This window comes from Heliangelus exortis, chromosome 25 (genome assembly GCF_036169615.1).
Source record: "Heliangelus exortis chromosome 25, bHelExo1.hap1, whole genome shotgun sequence".
NCBI classification, from domain to species: domain Eukaryota; kingdom Metazoa; phylum Chordata; class Aves; order Apodiformes; family Trochilidae; genus Heliangelus; species Heliangelus exortis.
In genome coordinates this window covers 3,671,479-3,684,787 of record NC_092446.1, presented here as the reverse complement: position 1 = coordinate 3,684,787, position 13,309 = coordinate 3,671,479, and the positions used below count along the sequence as shown (strand labels likewise).

Here is a 13,309-nt window from a genome sequence, read left to right as displayed (position 1 = left end):
ACGGCAAAGAAAGGGGGGAAAAAAAAATTAAAAAAAAAATTAAAACAACCCTGAAAATCTACCAGCTGGGGCTGGGAGGGAGGGGGAAGGCTGGACATGCTTTGGGACCCCTCCAAAGGGCTTTTGGTGGGGTCTTCTTGCAAGCAGGACAGAGGGATGCTGCTGGGGATGCTGTGGGACAGCCTGTGGCTGCAGCTTTGGCACCAAGCAGGACCTGTTCCCCCCCCGGGGGCAGGCTCTTTTTTAGGGTATTTCCCTGCTTTCAGGCAGAATCTAAGAGCTTGGTGATTGGGGGCAGCAGCAGCAGCATTTCTGCCCGCGAGGCTGCACACAGCTCACCGTGGGTGCTGCTTTGGGCTCAGCCACGTCTCCTTTATAACTTGGGTTTTCCTGAAAAAGTTAAAGAGGGAGATGAAAGACAGCTGCCAGTCCTCCTCCTCGGTCCCTCCATAACCCTGGAACACGGGGCTGTCATCTCTATTCCTGCCTTCCTCAAGCACATCACACAGAAAGAACCTGCCCAGGTGGGGCTGGAGGAGGTGACCCATCCCCAGGGCATCCGTCCCCAAGGAGTGGGACAAGGTGGGACCTGGTGAGCAGACCCAGGGCTCTGCGTGGCAGCAAAATGAGCTGTGGCATGGCAGTCCCTGGAGGCCTGGGGTTGAGGTCTCAGCAAACAACAGAGACCTGGGCAGAACCAGGCTGGGCTGGGGATCAACCCGCCAGCTCCTTTCCTCTGCAGAATTTGTCACCTTCTGGTTTCAAGCAGCCATTTCAGAGCCCCAGTATGCACTGGTTTTCATCGTGCAGTGTTGGAAAGGGGCCCTGGGGGCTGCCTTTGGTTGTCTTCTTCAGCACATGGTCCACTGAGACCCCCCCCCCCAGTACATTGCTGTTCCCTGCAGCCTCTTTTCCTTCGTCCTGGGGTCATTTGTGTCATCCAAATTATCTAAGTAAGGAAAGCTCTATGTGCCTCTATCAGGAGACCTTGAGCTGGCCTTTAAAAGGAGCAAAAAAACCCCAAAACCAAACATTTGGCAAATGATGTTTTCAAGCCTTGTCCATGATATTGTCCATGCCCTCCCCCCAGGCAAGCAGAGCCCTGGATGCTGCTGGGAGCAAGAGGATAAGGATGGGCAAAACCTCATCAGAAAGGGTTAAACACAGCAGGTTGAGTTATCTCCTGTTTCCACCTAACCAGGAGGTTGTGTACAGGGTTGATTGGCCCAGAAAGAGCAAGCAGAGGAAAATCCCTGCCACCACCTCCCCTCCTCCTGCCCCCCTTGGGCCAGAAAAGCCCCAGGAACAGCGATCTTGGCAAGCAAACCCCTACACTTGGGGTGGGGGATTTCAGGAGGGGGGGAAGCCTGCAAAAAGGCAAATGTGGGTGATGTTCCCAGCCCTGGTGACAACATCTCCTACCAGTGAGCAGGAGTTGTGGTGGGCCAGGGCAGGATGGCTCCAAAACCAAACTGGAGCAGGGGTGGAGGCACCCCCCACATGGGTGCTGCCAGGTGGGCACTGCCTGGAAGGAGATGGGACCAGGCTCTGGAGGGCATGGAAGGTCTCAGTGTCCCTCTGCTCACCCCCTTACCTCTGCTGCCAGGTAGTTGCCTGTGGCGAGGTGTTTGAACCTGTACAAACCATTCCAGTGCCCAGCTCCTCCCCGGCATGGGTCGTGGTGGACAACCTGGGAGAAGGAAAGCAGGGATCATAGAATCATAGAATCCTAGAATTGGCTGGGTTGGAAGGGACCTCAGAGCTCATCAAGTCCAACCCTTGATCCACTCCCCCCGTGGTTCCCAGCCCATGGCACTGAGTGCCACATCCAGGCTCTTTGGAAATATCTCCAGGGATGGAGAATCCACCCCTTCCCTGGGCAGCCCATTCCAATGGCTGAGCACCCTCTCCAGAAAGAAATTCTTTCTAATGTCCAACCTAAACAGCTGGATGAGCTGGGTGAGGCTGCAGGGAATAGGTTTTTTTGGCTTCTTTCCAAGCCTTCAACCCCAGGCAAACCCACTGGGGGTAAGAGCCCCATCCTATCTCAAAAATATCCACAAATAAATCTCCTCAGAGCCCAGCACCCATCCACCAGTTCCCAGGGCTCTTGTGAAGCCCAAGCCCTGTACTTTCAGGCTACCAGAGGTGGAAATGTACAGAAACACCCGTGGCTTTTAGCAACCCCCCCATCAGCCCCCAAGAAGCCCCCAGACATCTGCTCCATCCCCTCCCTGCTCACCTCCACCTCCCAGAGGGCGTTGGAGCTGGTGGCCGAGGTGGCCGATTGCCTCAGGGTGGTGCGGAGGAAGACGTGGAGCTTGGCTTTGTACTCATCACAGGTGAGGAACTTCTCCTGCTCAGCGTGGAACAGCCTCACCACATCCCCCTGGACCAGGACATGGGGGTGAGACTCAAGGATGTGGTTTTCCCATCAATTCCTGCTGGGATCACCCCATCCTGTAAAAGGAGTGGGATTCCCCCTCCCTGCTCCGGAGCAGAGCACCCCAGATCCCAGCTCTGGCACAGCAGGACCAGAGGAGCCTGGGCATCACTTTTCCCAGTTCCACCTCCCTGAGCTGTGCTCCAGACTGCACAAATGCTCCTGCAAACCCAGGGGACCTTGCACAGGCATGGGACACTCCAGAGTGCCACCACTCCCTTTGACCATATCATAAAATCATGGAATGGGTTGGGTTGGAAGGGACCTTAAAGCTCATCCAATGTCACCTCCCTGCCATGGGCAGGGACACCTCCCCCAGCCCAGGGTGCTCCAAGCCCCATCCAACCTCCAACACTGCCAGGGATGGGGCAGCCACAGCTTCTGGGGGCACCCTGGGGCTCAGCACCCTCACCCCAAAGAATTTCTTCCTAATGAACAACCTCCATCTCACCTCTTCCAGGTTTAAACCCCTCCCTCTTGTCTCATCCCTCCCTCCCTTTGTCCCAAGTCCCTCCCCAGCTTTCTTGGAGCCCCTTCAGGCACTGGAAGGTGCTCTAAGGTCTCCCCTTCAGCCTTCTCCAGGCTGCACAACCCCACATCATGCCACCAGAGAAGAGCTGCTCCAGCCCTCCCATCCTTCTGATGGCTTTATGCAGCCCACTTCTCTTTGCTTCTCCTTCCCTGGCTGTAAAATGAGCACAAATTCACCATTTCACCCTCCTGGAGGGGGGAACAACCCCTCTCACTGCTGTGTTTAGGGGATGTTTAGGTGGGGGAGGATGCAGTGGGTGTGGGAAGCTGGGGATAAATGGGTGAGGGGCTGCAAGATCCCAAGATCCTGACAATCACCAACCACCCAGCTGCTTCCTGGAGGACCTCAGCCCCAAACAATAGCTCTGCAGGGAAAGTTCCTTTCCCAGGCAACAGCCAGCCCTGCTGCAGGGCTACACAGCTGAAAATTGTCCTCACAGCCAGAAGCCACTGCTGCTACTACGTGGGCCTTGTATGGTCCTCAAGAGGTGATTTCATACAATAAAGGGAAGGGTAATTTATTCCCCCCCCTCCCCAATACCTCCTGCTAGGAGATACTAAAAATATCCAACTCTAGCTTGCTCTCTGGTTCTCCAAGATGAATTCCCCTTAAAATTAAGATCCTCAAGGCAGGATCTCTCTCCCCAGCCTGCTCACACATCCTGTCCCTGCAGAGCAGGGGGGGCCAAGTCCTCAGAGCCCCCTGTGTCCTGGCTGAGCCTCCTTCCTCACCCCTTTCAGCACTTCCTCCATGTGATCACAGAACTGCATGAAGAGGTTGATTTTCCAGCTGGTGTTACAATTCACTGAGTTCACCTAAGGAGCAAGAGGAGGAGGTCACGATCCCTGGGCCAAAGGAAGAAAAAGGGAAAAAAAAAAAACCAAACCAAAAAACCAAACCCACGGAACAAAACCCCCAAAACCAGCCCCTTTACCAGTCCCCCCAGTACCTCCTTGCAGCCAGCATTGTCAGCCAGCTCGTAGTTGCTGGCGTGCAGGGGCTGCCCGGCGTTGACGGGGTTCAGGATGACTTTGTCTCCCACAACTACCTGGGGAGGAAAATGAGAAGAGGAGGAGGAAGGATGAGCCCGGGGGAAAGGAGCTGAGCCCTCAGCACAGCTTCATTTGGAGCCTGCACTCACGTTATCCCCGTTGCTCCTCAGCTTCCAGAAGGGTTGGATGAAGAGCCAGGAGCCCTCGTTGCCGGTGGCATCCAAGGTCACCCTCATGGCATTCTTCTCCAGCAGGGCTGGCAGCCTCTTGTTCACTGTCAGGTACTTGTTGCTCTTCATGTGGAGGAGCTGGAAAAGCAAATGCTGGGGGTGAGCAGTGCTGGGGCAGTCCCAGAGGTCCCCAGGTTGGTGGCACCCAGGGGTGATGCTGTGAGCCCCTTCCTGGATTTGTGCATCTCCCCCCAAACCCTCCTGGGTCAGTCCCTGATGTCCTCAGGTTGGTGGCACCCAGGGGTGATGCTGCATTTGTGCATCTCCCCCCCCCCCAAGCCCCCCTGAGTCAGTCCCTGATGTCCCTGAGGTCCCTGAGGTTGGTGGCACCCAGGACCAATCCTATGAGCCCTTCCTGGATTTGTGCATCTCCCCCCAAACCCCTCTGGGTCAGTCCCTGATGTCCCCAGGTTGGTGGCACCCAGGACCGATCCTGTGAGCCCCTTCCTGGACTTGTGCATCTCCTCCCAACCTCCCCCCTGCATCAGTCTCTGATGTCTCTGATGTCCCCAAGTTGGTGGCACCCAGGAGTGATGCTGAATTTGTGCATCTCCCCCCAAAGTCCCCCTGGGTCAGTCCCTGATGTCCCCAGGTTGGTGGCACTCAGGAGTGATGCTGGATTTGTGCATCTCCCCCCAAAGTCCCCCTGGGTCAGTCCCTGATGTCCCTGAGGTCGCCAGGTTGGTGGCACCCAGGAGTGATGCTGTGAGCCCCTTCCTGGATTTGTGCATCTCCCCCCAAACCCTCCTGGGTCAGTCCCTGATGTCCCCAGGTTGGTGGCACCCAGGAGTGATGCTGCATTTGTGCATCTCCCCCCAAAGTCCCCCTGGGTCAGTCTCTGATGTCCCCAGGTTGGTGGCACTCAGGAGTGATGCTGGATTTGTGCATCTCCCCCCAAGCCCCCCTGGGTCAAGCCCAAAGGAGGGGAGAGGGAGCACCCATACCTGGATGACACTGCCATACTTCACCACATCCCCATGCACTTTCTTGTTCTCTGTCTCGTTCTGCTTCTGCTCCATCTGGGCTGCATGCTGGACACCAAAAAGAGAAGAGCTGAGTGTAGCAGCACCCTCCTCATCCCCCTGGAGAAAGCCCCAGAGGGGTCACCAGCACCCTCAGCTATGGGGAGAATGGGACGGGCTGGGATGCAGCATCAGCATCAGCATCACCCTCCTGTGCCCCAACCAAAATGTTCCAATATTCTCCTCAGCACCCAAGAGCTCAGCCAGGATCCTGGTGTGGCCTTGAGCAGCTCCATGAAATCCCCATGACTTAAAAATCAAGACAGGGTCAAAACGGCATCGAAATTAAAAAACAAAACAAAACAAAACAAAAAACAACAACAAAAAAACAACCAACAAACCAAAAAAAAAAGAAACAAAAACCAATCACAAAAAAACCCAACAAACCAACCCAGCTGGTCTTATAGGGGGGAGCACCAAAAGGGCCAGGGGAACACATCCCAGCTCAGCCCTGGGGACCTTGGGCTCCCAGCAGCACCGAGACCGAACGGCGCCGTGCCCGGAGCTGGCTGCAGGTCCAGACCTGCTGCTGTGCGTGTGGCAGGATGAGTCCCTGCCAGCCCAGATGCCCCCAGAGCAGATTGCTCAGCACCACTCGCAGCCCCTTGCTCCAAAACCACAGAGATTTTTCCGTGCGGTGGCTCTGGCAGGCAGAGCAGTGATGTCAACCTCCAGGGAGCAAGGCAGGAACTTGCTCCAGCTGGGGATCCGTCTGGGAATGGGGAGGGTGTGCCACCAGCCCTGGCGCCAGCATGGGCAGTGCCAGCCCAGTGCTCCCCCACAGCTGGGATGGGGAAGGTGGTGAGTGATAGGCCTGGGAGAGCATCCTCCCTTCCCCACCCCATCACCCCCTTTCACTTGGGATCTAAGGAACTGGAAAGGTGATGGAGCTGGGAGAGCATCTTCCCCATCCTATCATCCCCCTTTCACTTGAGATCTAAGGTATTGGAAAGGTGATGGAGCTGGGAGAGCATCTTCCCCATCCTATCATCCCCCTTTCACTTGGGATCCAAGGAATTGGAAAGGTGATGGAGCTGGGAGAGCACCTTCCCCATCCTTTCACCCCCTTTCACTTGGGATCCAAGGAATTGGAAAGGTGATGGAGTTGGGAGAGCATCCTCCTCATCCTTTCACCCCCTTTCACTTGGGATCTAAGGAACTGGAAGGGTGATGGAGCTGGGAGAGCATCTTCCCCATCCTATCATCCCCCTTTCCCTTGAGATCTACGGAACTGGAAAGGTGATGGAGCTGGGAGAGCATCCTCCCTTCCCCATCCTTTCACCCCCTTTCACTTGAGAGCAGAGGAACTGGAAGGGTGATGGAGTTGGGAAAGCATCCTCCCTATCCTATCATCCCCCTTTCCCTTGAGATCTACGGAACTGGAAGGGTGATGGAACTGGGAGAGCATCCTCCTCATCCTATCACCCCTTTCACTTGTGAGCAGAGGAACAGGAAGGCACAGAAGGCATCACAGCTCCACACCAGGAGGATGGGGCAGGAGGTCCACGAGTGCCCAGGTTTCCCCCGTGCCTGCCAGCAGCACAACCCCTTCACTCCTTTGCACGTTGTTCACCGCTGCAGTTCACCCTCGGTCCCCACGCAGCTCCGGGTGCCACCCGGGTGGGGACCTGAGCCCCGTGGCCAAGGAATCCCACAGGGATGCAGAGCTGCGAGTTGAACAATTCCACGGAGCAGCTCCGGGATCGGACCTGGCACCGGGGCGGGTCCTACATCTGCTTCCAAACCCGAGCTCCTCCCACGCCAGGAACGGGACCTGAGTGCCCCGAGCACGCGAGCCCAGGGGGGAACCGATGTTCCCAGAGTGTCCCTTGGGTGGGACAGGGTCTGTCCCTAAGCCACGGAGGGATTTGGGGTGGGGGCTCAAGGATGGGCAAGGCGGGAGGATGAGGAAACATCGGGATTGCTGGGAGAAGCCTCTATGGGACTGCTCCTAGTGGCACCTGCAACTCACCAGCTGTGAAAACACCCAGCCCACTTAAAAGAACACTTAAAAACCCACTTAAAAACAAAGGCACAAGAGCACGAGCTGGGAAAGGTCAGGGTGTGGGCATGGCAGAAGGCTGGGAAGGGCTCCCTGCCGGAGCCCCGGCTGCTCCTGCTTCAGGAGACGAACTCCATGGGTTGGGAGATGTCTGGAGCCAGCAGGAGATGTTGATAAATCACAGCTTGGAGCTCAGTGTCCTGCCAGGACATCCAGGGCCTTCGTGGCAGTGTTTTGCAGAGAGTTCCTGCCCTGCCCGGGGTTCCCCCCAAGCACTCAGCTCCGGACACCCGGGAGCCTTTGCCAAGAGGGCAACACCGGGAGCCTCGGAAAGGAGCAAGGAAATGACAGAATCTCCTGAAGACGTATCTGAACTAAGGAGCAATCCAGCAGCCTCAGAAATGAGCCTCTCTGGCCAGCCCTGGCCAGTACAGCTGTCAACGTTCCACGTTACAGCCTCAGCAGAGCAGGAAAATGGTGTTTCCAGAGCTGGCCAAGGCATCAACCTCGTCTCAACGTCTCCAGCCCAAGGTGGGACACCCTGCATCAGGCTTTGCTACCCCAAAAAGGGAAAACCAGGGGGACCTGTGAGGCTGGGCTGGCAGCCTGCTGAGATGATTTAATGAATATCTCCTGAGCTTTGCTTTTATGAATCATCCCTGGGGCCTCGCCAGCTGTCTGAGGTGATTATGCAATGTTTAACATGGGTCTCCTCCAAAAGCTGATGGAAGCCAAGAGAAAACTTTCTCTTTCCCAGCCCTTTGGAGCAGATCCTGGCTGCAGTAGGTCCCTTCTCCATGCCAGGCACCCCTGGGTGCTGTGCTCACAGAGCACCTCTCCTTGCTCTGCCACCAGCTCCTTTGCACAAGGAGCATCAAAAGGGCTGAGACAGCAAAGGCTGAGCATGGTGGTGAGGGGAGAGAGGCAGGTGGACAATGCCCCTAATCCCAAAAGGATTAATCCCTCTCTTCCTCTCCCTGCTCCTGGATATTTCTCTGCAGGTCTTTCCTGGGGCATCTCCTTTGCACTGAGAGCAATAAAATCATCTTGTCAGTATCTTGTCAATAAAAAAAATTATCTTGTCAATAAAATCATGCTGTAGTCAGATTCCCAGATTGGTTTGGGCTGGAAAGGACCTTAAAGCTCATCCAGTTCCATTCCCTGCCATGGGCAGGGACCCCTCCTCCAGCCCAGGGTGCTCCAAGCCCCATCCAACCTCCAACCCTGCCAGGGATGGGGCAGCCACAGCTTCTGGGGGCAGCCACACTGCACTATCACAGCCTGGCCTGAGCCTGGCACAGAGCTCCCCAGGAGCCTGCAGCAGGATCCGAGGCTCCGTTGCCTCTCCCATCCTCTGCTGGACCCAAGCAGAGGGATAACCTGAGGACAGCAACACCCAGGCCAGGTCCTGAGCTCCACAGAGGTACCAGAACGTGCAGAGTGGAAGATTTGGGCATCATCACCCAAACCAACGTCCACGGGGACTCTGGGGTGGGTGCTCCCTTGCTCCTCCTGCTCACCTGGAGTTTCTGCAGCAGCACCACGTCTGCGATCTTCTCCTTGTCCTGCTTGGTCTGCTTGGCCTTCCAGTACTGCTTCTGGGCAGAGTACCGGTTCATGGGGCAGACTTTGAAGAGACAATCTGGAGGGGAGAGAGGGTGGGCATGAGGCTGCAGCCCCCAGGTGGCCACCAGCCAGACACCCAGTGTCACCCAGTGTCACCCAGTGTCACCCAGTGCCACCCAGTGCCACCCAGGGGCAGGAGGTGTTGTCTCAGCCCACGTGGGTCCTGTGCAACTTTTGTGGGTTCTTAAACCCCCAGTAATTTGTAAAACTTCTGTTCTATGCCCCCTTTCTGTGTTTCTGCTTCCCCAGCCCACACACCAAAGTTTGAGGCTACCCATCCCAGTGCCACCAGCACCACCAGTGCTCCTCCAGGACTCCCATCCCAGTGGCACCACTGGGAGATGCTTCTCCAAAGCCACAACCACCCCTTTGGGTGCTGGGAGCCCAAGGGAGATGTGGCTGAGCCTGGTGGGGGGTCCCGTCAGCCTTGTATGAGGTGAGGAGTTGAGGAGTGACCCCAATCCTTGGAGTGGTGACAGAAGAAATGTTCCTGTTGGGAAGAGCCAAGCAATTTGGGAAGGAAAATTCAGGGGGAGAAAAAGTCTTGACAAAGCCCAGCTGCAGCACAGAAAGGAGAGGATCTGCTGGGAGAAAGGGAGGGAAGGGAAAAGGGAGGGAGGGAGGGAGGGAGGGAGGGAGGGAGGGAGGGAGGGAGGGAGGGAGGGAAGGAGGGAGGGAGGGAGGGAGGGAGGGAGGGAGGGAGGGAGGGAGGGAGGGACGGAGGGAAGGAGGGAAGGAGGAAAGCAAAGGAAGGAAAGGAAGGAAAAAGGAAGGAAAAAGGAAGGAAAAAGGAAGGAAAAAGGAAGGAAAAAGGAAGGAAAAAGGAAGGAAAAAGGAAGGAAAGGAAGGAAGGCAGCAGGGTGTGAGCACCCTGGGACCAGGAGAGGATCCGGTGTCTCCTCATCTCCTCAGCACCCTGAGCTGCCAGGCCTGTGGGTGCTCCTGGGCCTGTGGGTGCTCCCGGGCCTGTGGGTGCTCCTGGGCCTGTGGGTGCTCCCGGGCCTGTGGGTGCTCCCGGGCCTGTGGGTGCTCCCGGGCCTGTGGGTGCTCCCCTCCTGACCCTGTCTGCATCCAAGGCCTCCTGGAAGCATCTGGGGACCTGAGGGGTTCACATCCCAAACCCTTGAAGTCTGTCCCTGCTCTGCAGATTTCCCTGGTTTTCCCAGGCTGGGATGGGGGCTGCAGGACGCAGGCACCAGGTCCAGGCTTTGGGAATTACGGCAGGAGAGGAGAAGCCTGGAGATGAGGAAGGATTTCCTTCTGTCTCTTGACCCCTGGCTCAGGGCTGGAAGCTGAAGTGGGTGAGAGCAGGAAGGGCTCTGCTCACTCTAATAATGCCTGAATTAGTAGCCTGGAAGCTTCAGACACAAAAAAAAAAAAAAAAGAGAAAAAAGAAAAAAGAAAAAAGGAGAAAAAAAAAGAAAAAGAAAGAAAAAAGAAGAAAAAAGAAAAAAGAAGAAAAAAGAAAAAAGAAGAAAGAAAAAGAAAAAAGAAGAAAAAAGAAAAAAGAAGAAAAAAGAAAAAAGAAGAAAAAAGAAAAAAGAAGAAAAAAGAAAAAAGAAGAAAAAAGAAAAAAGAAGAAAAAAGAAAAAAGAAGAAAAAAGAAAAAAAAGAAAAAAGAAAAAAAAAGAAAAAAGAAAAAAAAGAAAAAAGAAAAAAAAAGAAAAAAGAAAAAAAAAAGAAAAAAGAAAAAAAAAGAAAAAAGAAGAAAGAAGAAAGAAGAAAGAAGAAAGAAGAAAGAAGAAAGAAGAAAGAAGAAAGAAGAAAGAAGAAAGAAGAAAGAAGAAAGAAGAAAGAAGAAAGAAGAAAGAAGAAAGAAGAAAGAAGAAAGAAGAAAGAAGAAAAAAGGAAAAAGAAAAAAGAAAAAAGAAAAAAGAAAAAAGAAAAGAGAAAAGAGAAAAGAGAAAAAAGAAAAGAGAAAAAAGAAAAAAGAAAAAAAGAAAAAAAGAAAAAAAGAAATAAAGAAATAAAGAAATAAAGAAATAAAGGAAAAAGGAAAGAAAAAAGGAGAAAAAAAGAAAAAAGAAAAAACAAATAAAAGCAAAAAAGCAAAAAAAGAAAAAAGAAAACAAAAAATAAAAATAAAAAAGAAAATAAACAAGAAAATCAACAAGAGAATAAAAAGAAAATAAAAAGAAAATAAACAGAAAATAAAAAGAATAAACAAGAAAATAAACAGAAAATAAACAAGAAAATAAAAAGAAAATAAAAAGAAAATAAAAAGAAAATAAAAAGAAATTGAAAAGAAAATAAAAAGAAAAAAGAAAGAAAATAAAAAAGAAAATAAGAAAATAAAAAAGAAAATAAACAAAATAAACAAGAAAATAAACAAGAAAATAAACAAGAAAATAAACAAGAAAATAAACAAGAAAATAAAAAGAAAATAAAAAGAAAATAAAAAGAAAATAAAAAGAAAATAAAAAGAAAAAGGAAAATAAAAAAAAAATAAAAAGGAAATAAAAGAAAATAAAAAGAAAATAAAAATAAAGTTAAAAAGAAAAATTAAAAAAAAAAAAATCACTCCCATGTGTGGCCGCGGCCCCGCGGGGCTGGGTCTTTCTTTACCTGGGAGCGAGGAAGAGCCAAGCCCAGAGCCCGGGTTCTCAGCGGCCGCGGCTCCTGGGCAGGGGCCAAGTTTCACCTTTGGGTTTCAGGGCTCTCCCGCGCAACCCCCGCTGCCTCCTCCCCCTGCCTGGGCCACCTGAACCACCTTGCCTCGGTTTTATTAACGGCTTAATGAGGCTGCCAGGGGAGAAACTGGGAGAAACTGGGAGGAAAAAAAAAAAAAAACCTAAAAAAAAACCTAAAAAAAAAACCTAAAAAAAACCCCTAAAAAAAAAAAAAAACCCTAAAAAAAAACCTAAAAAAAAAACACAACCAAAAAAACCGTAAAAAACAAACAAAAAACACAAAAAACAAAAACCCTAAAAAAACAAACAAAAAATCCTACAAAAAACCAACAAAACAAAACAAAAACCCTAAGAAAAAACCCTAAGAAAACAAACAAAAACCTTAAAAAAAAAAACCCACAAAAAAACAACAAAACAAAACAAAAACCCTAAGAAAAAACCCTAAGAAAACAAACAAACAAAACCCCTAAAAAACAAACAAAAAACCCCCCAAAACAAACAAAAAACCACAAACAACAAAACAAAACAAACCCTAAAAAAAACCCTAAAAAACCAAACAAAACCCAAAAAAATAAACAATATCCACAAAAAACAAAAACAAAACAAAAACCCTAAGAAAAGACCCCAAAAAACAAAGAAACCAACCAAAAAAAAAAAAAAAAAGGAAAAAAACCCAGAAAAAAAACCAAAAAAAAAAAAAAAAAAAAAAAAAAGAGAAAAAAGACCCGAAAAAAAAACCAACCTGAAAAAAAAACCCCAAAAACCCAACCTAAACCCCCTCTGCTTCCATGGACAGCCCTGTCCCAATCCTAAACTTTGTTTTGCAAGAAGGGAAACTGAGGCACGGGGTTATTTACTCCCTGAAAGGCTCCAACAAAGCTTGGAGATTTTGGCACCCGATAATATTTTTTTAAAATTTTTTTTTTATTTATTTATTTTAAATTATTTTTTTTTCTTTTTTAATTTTTTTTTTTTTAAATTTTTTTTGCGATGGTGGCTGGAAAAAGAGGGAAACCCAAAAGCTCCCACCCCGTTTGAGCTCGACCACAGAGGTGAAACCCCCTGCTGAGCCTCTTCAAAGGGGACATTGGGACATTTTGGGGCAGTTCTGGGGGTCCCTGGTGGCTCCAAACCCTTAATTTGCTTTTTATTTTTTATTTTTTTTTTAATTATTATTATTTTTTTAATTTTTCCTGATGTGTCTGAACACGGGGCTGGGAAGAGCCTTGGAGAGGGGGAAAGAAATCAGAGAGAAAAGGAAATTCCTGAGGGGTTATTCCACAACAGGCTCCCAGCTGGGGGTGGGCATTCCCCCCCAAAAAAACCCCAAAAAAACCCCAAAACCCCAAAAAACAAAAAAATCACAAACAAACTCCCTGCTGAGCCTCTTCAGAGGGGACATTGGGACATTTTGGGGCAGTTCTGGGGTCCCTGGTGGCCCCTCCGTGGGTTCCAAACCCTTAATTTGGTTTTTTGGGGGGTTTTTTTGGTTTTTTTAAAATTATTATTATTTTTTTTTCCTGACGTGTCTGAACACGGGGCTGGGAAGAGGGGAGGGGGAAAGAAATCAGAGAGAAAAGGAAATTACTGAGGGGTTATTCCACGACAGGCTCCCAATGGGCATTCCCCCCCCCAAAAAAAAAAACCCAAAAACCAAAAAAATCACAACCAACCAACCAAAAAATAACCAAAATAAAATTAGACCCCGACTTCAGGAGTGGGGTCCTGGTTGATCCCTGGATCAGAGCAGCTCAGGATAGGGCAGGGTGGGAGCACAGGATCCGGGATCGGCAGCAGCAGATGAAAATCCTCTTAAAAACTCTTTTTTTTTA

At 50.7% G+C, this 13,309-nt stretch overlaps 1 protein-coding gene across 1 annotated transcript in view; it reads right to left on the bottom strand.

Moving 5' to 3' along the window:
- The window catches only part of ITPR3 (inositol 1,4,5-trisphosphate receptor type 3), a 47,030-nt gene that overhangs the window by 27,542 nt on the left and 6,179 nt on the right, over positions 1-13,309 (bottom strand). The window contains exons 2-9 of the mRNA XM_071768155.1: positions 8,742-8,937; positions 5,142-5,228; positions 4,117-4,275; positions 3,925-4,023; positions 3,707-3,790; positions 2,243-2,389; positions 1,595-1,690; positions 340-390 (exon numbers count right to left, since the gene is read on the bottom strand). Coding sequence (XP_071624256.1) covers positions 340-390; positions 1,595-1,690; positions 2,243-2,389; positions 3,707-3,790; positions 3,925-4,023; positions 4,117-4,275; positions 5,142-5,228; positions 8,742-8,937 — 919 coding nt within the window. The remainder of the gene's footprint in view (positions 1-339; positions 391-1,594; positions 1,691-2,242; positions 2,390-3,706; positions 3,791-3,924; positions 4,024-4,116; positions 4,276-5,141; positions 5,229-8,741; positions 8,938-13,309) is intronic.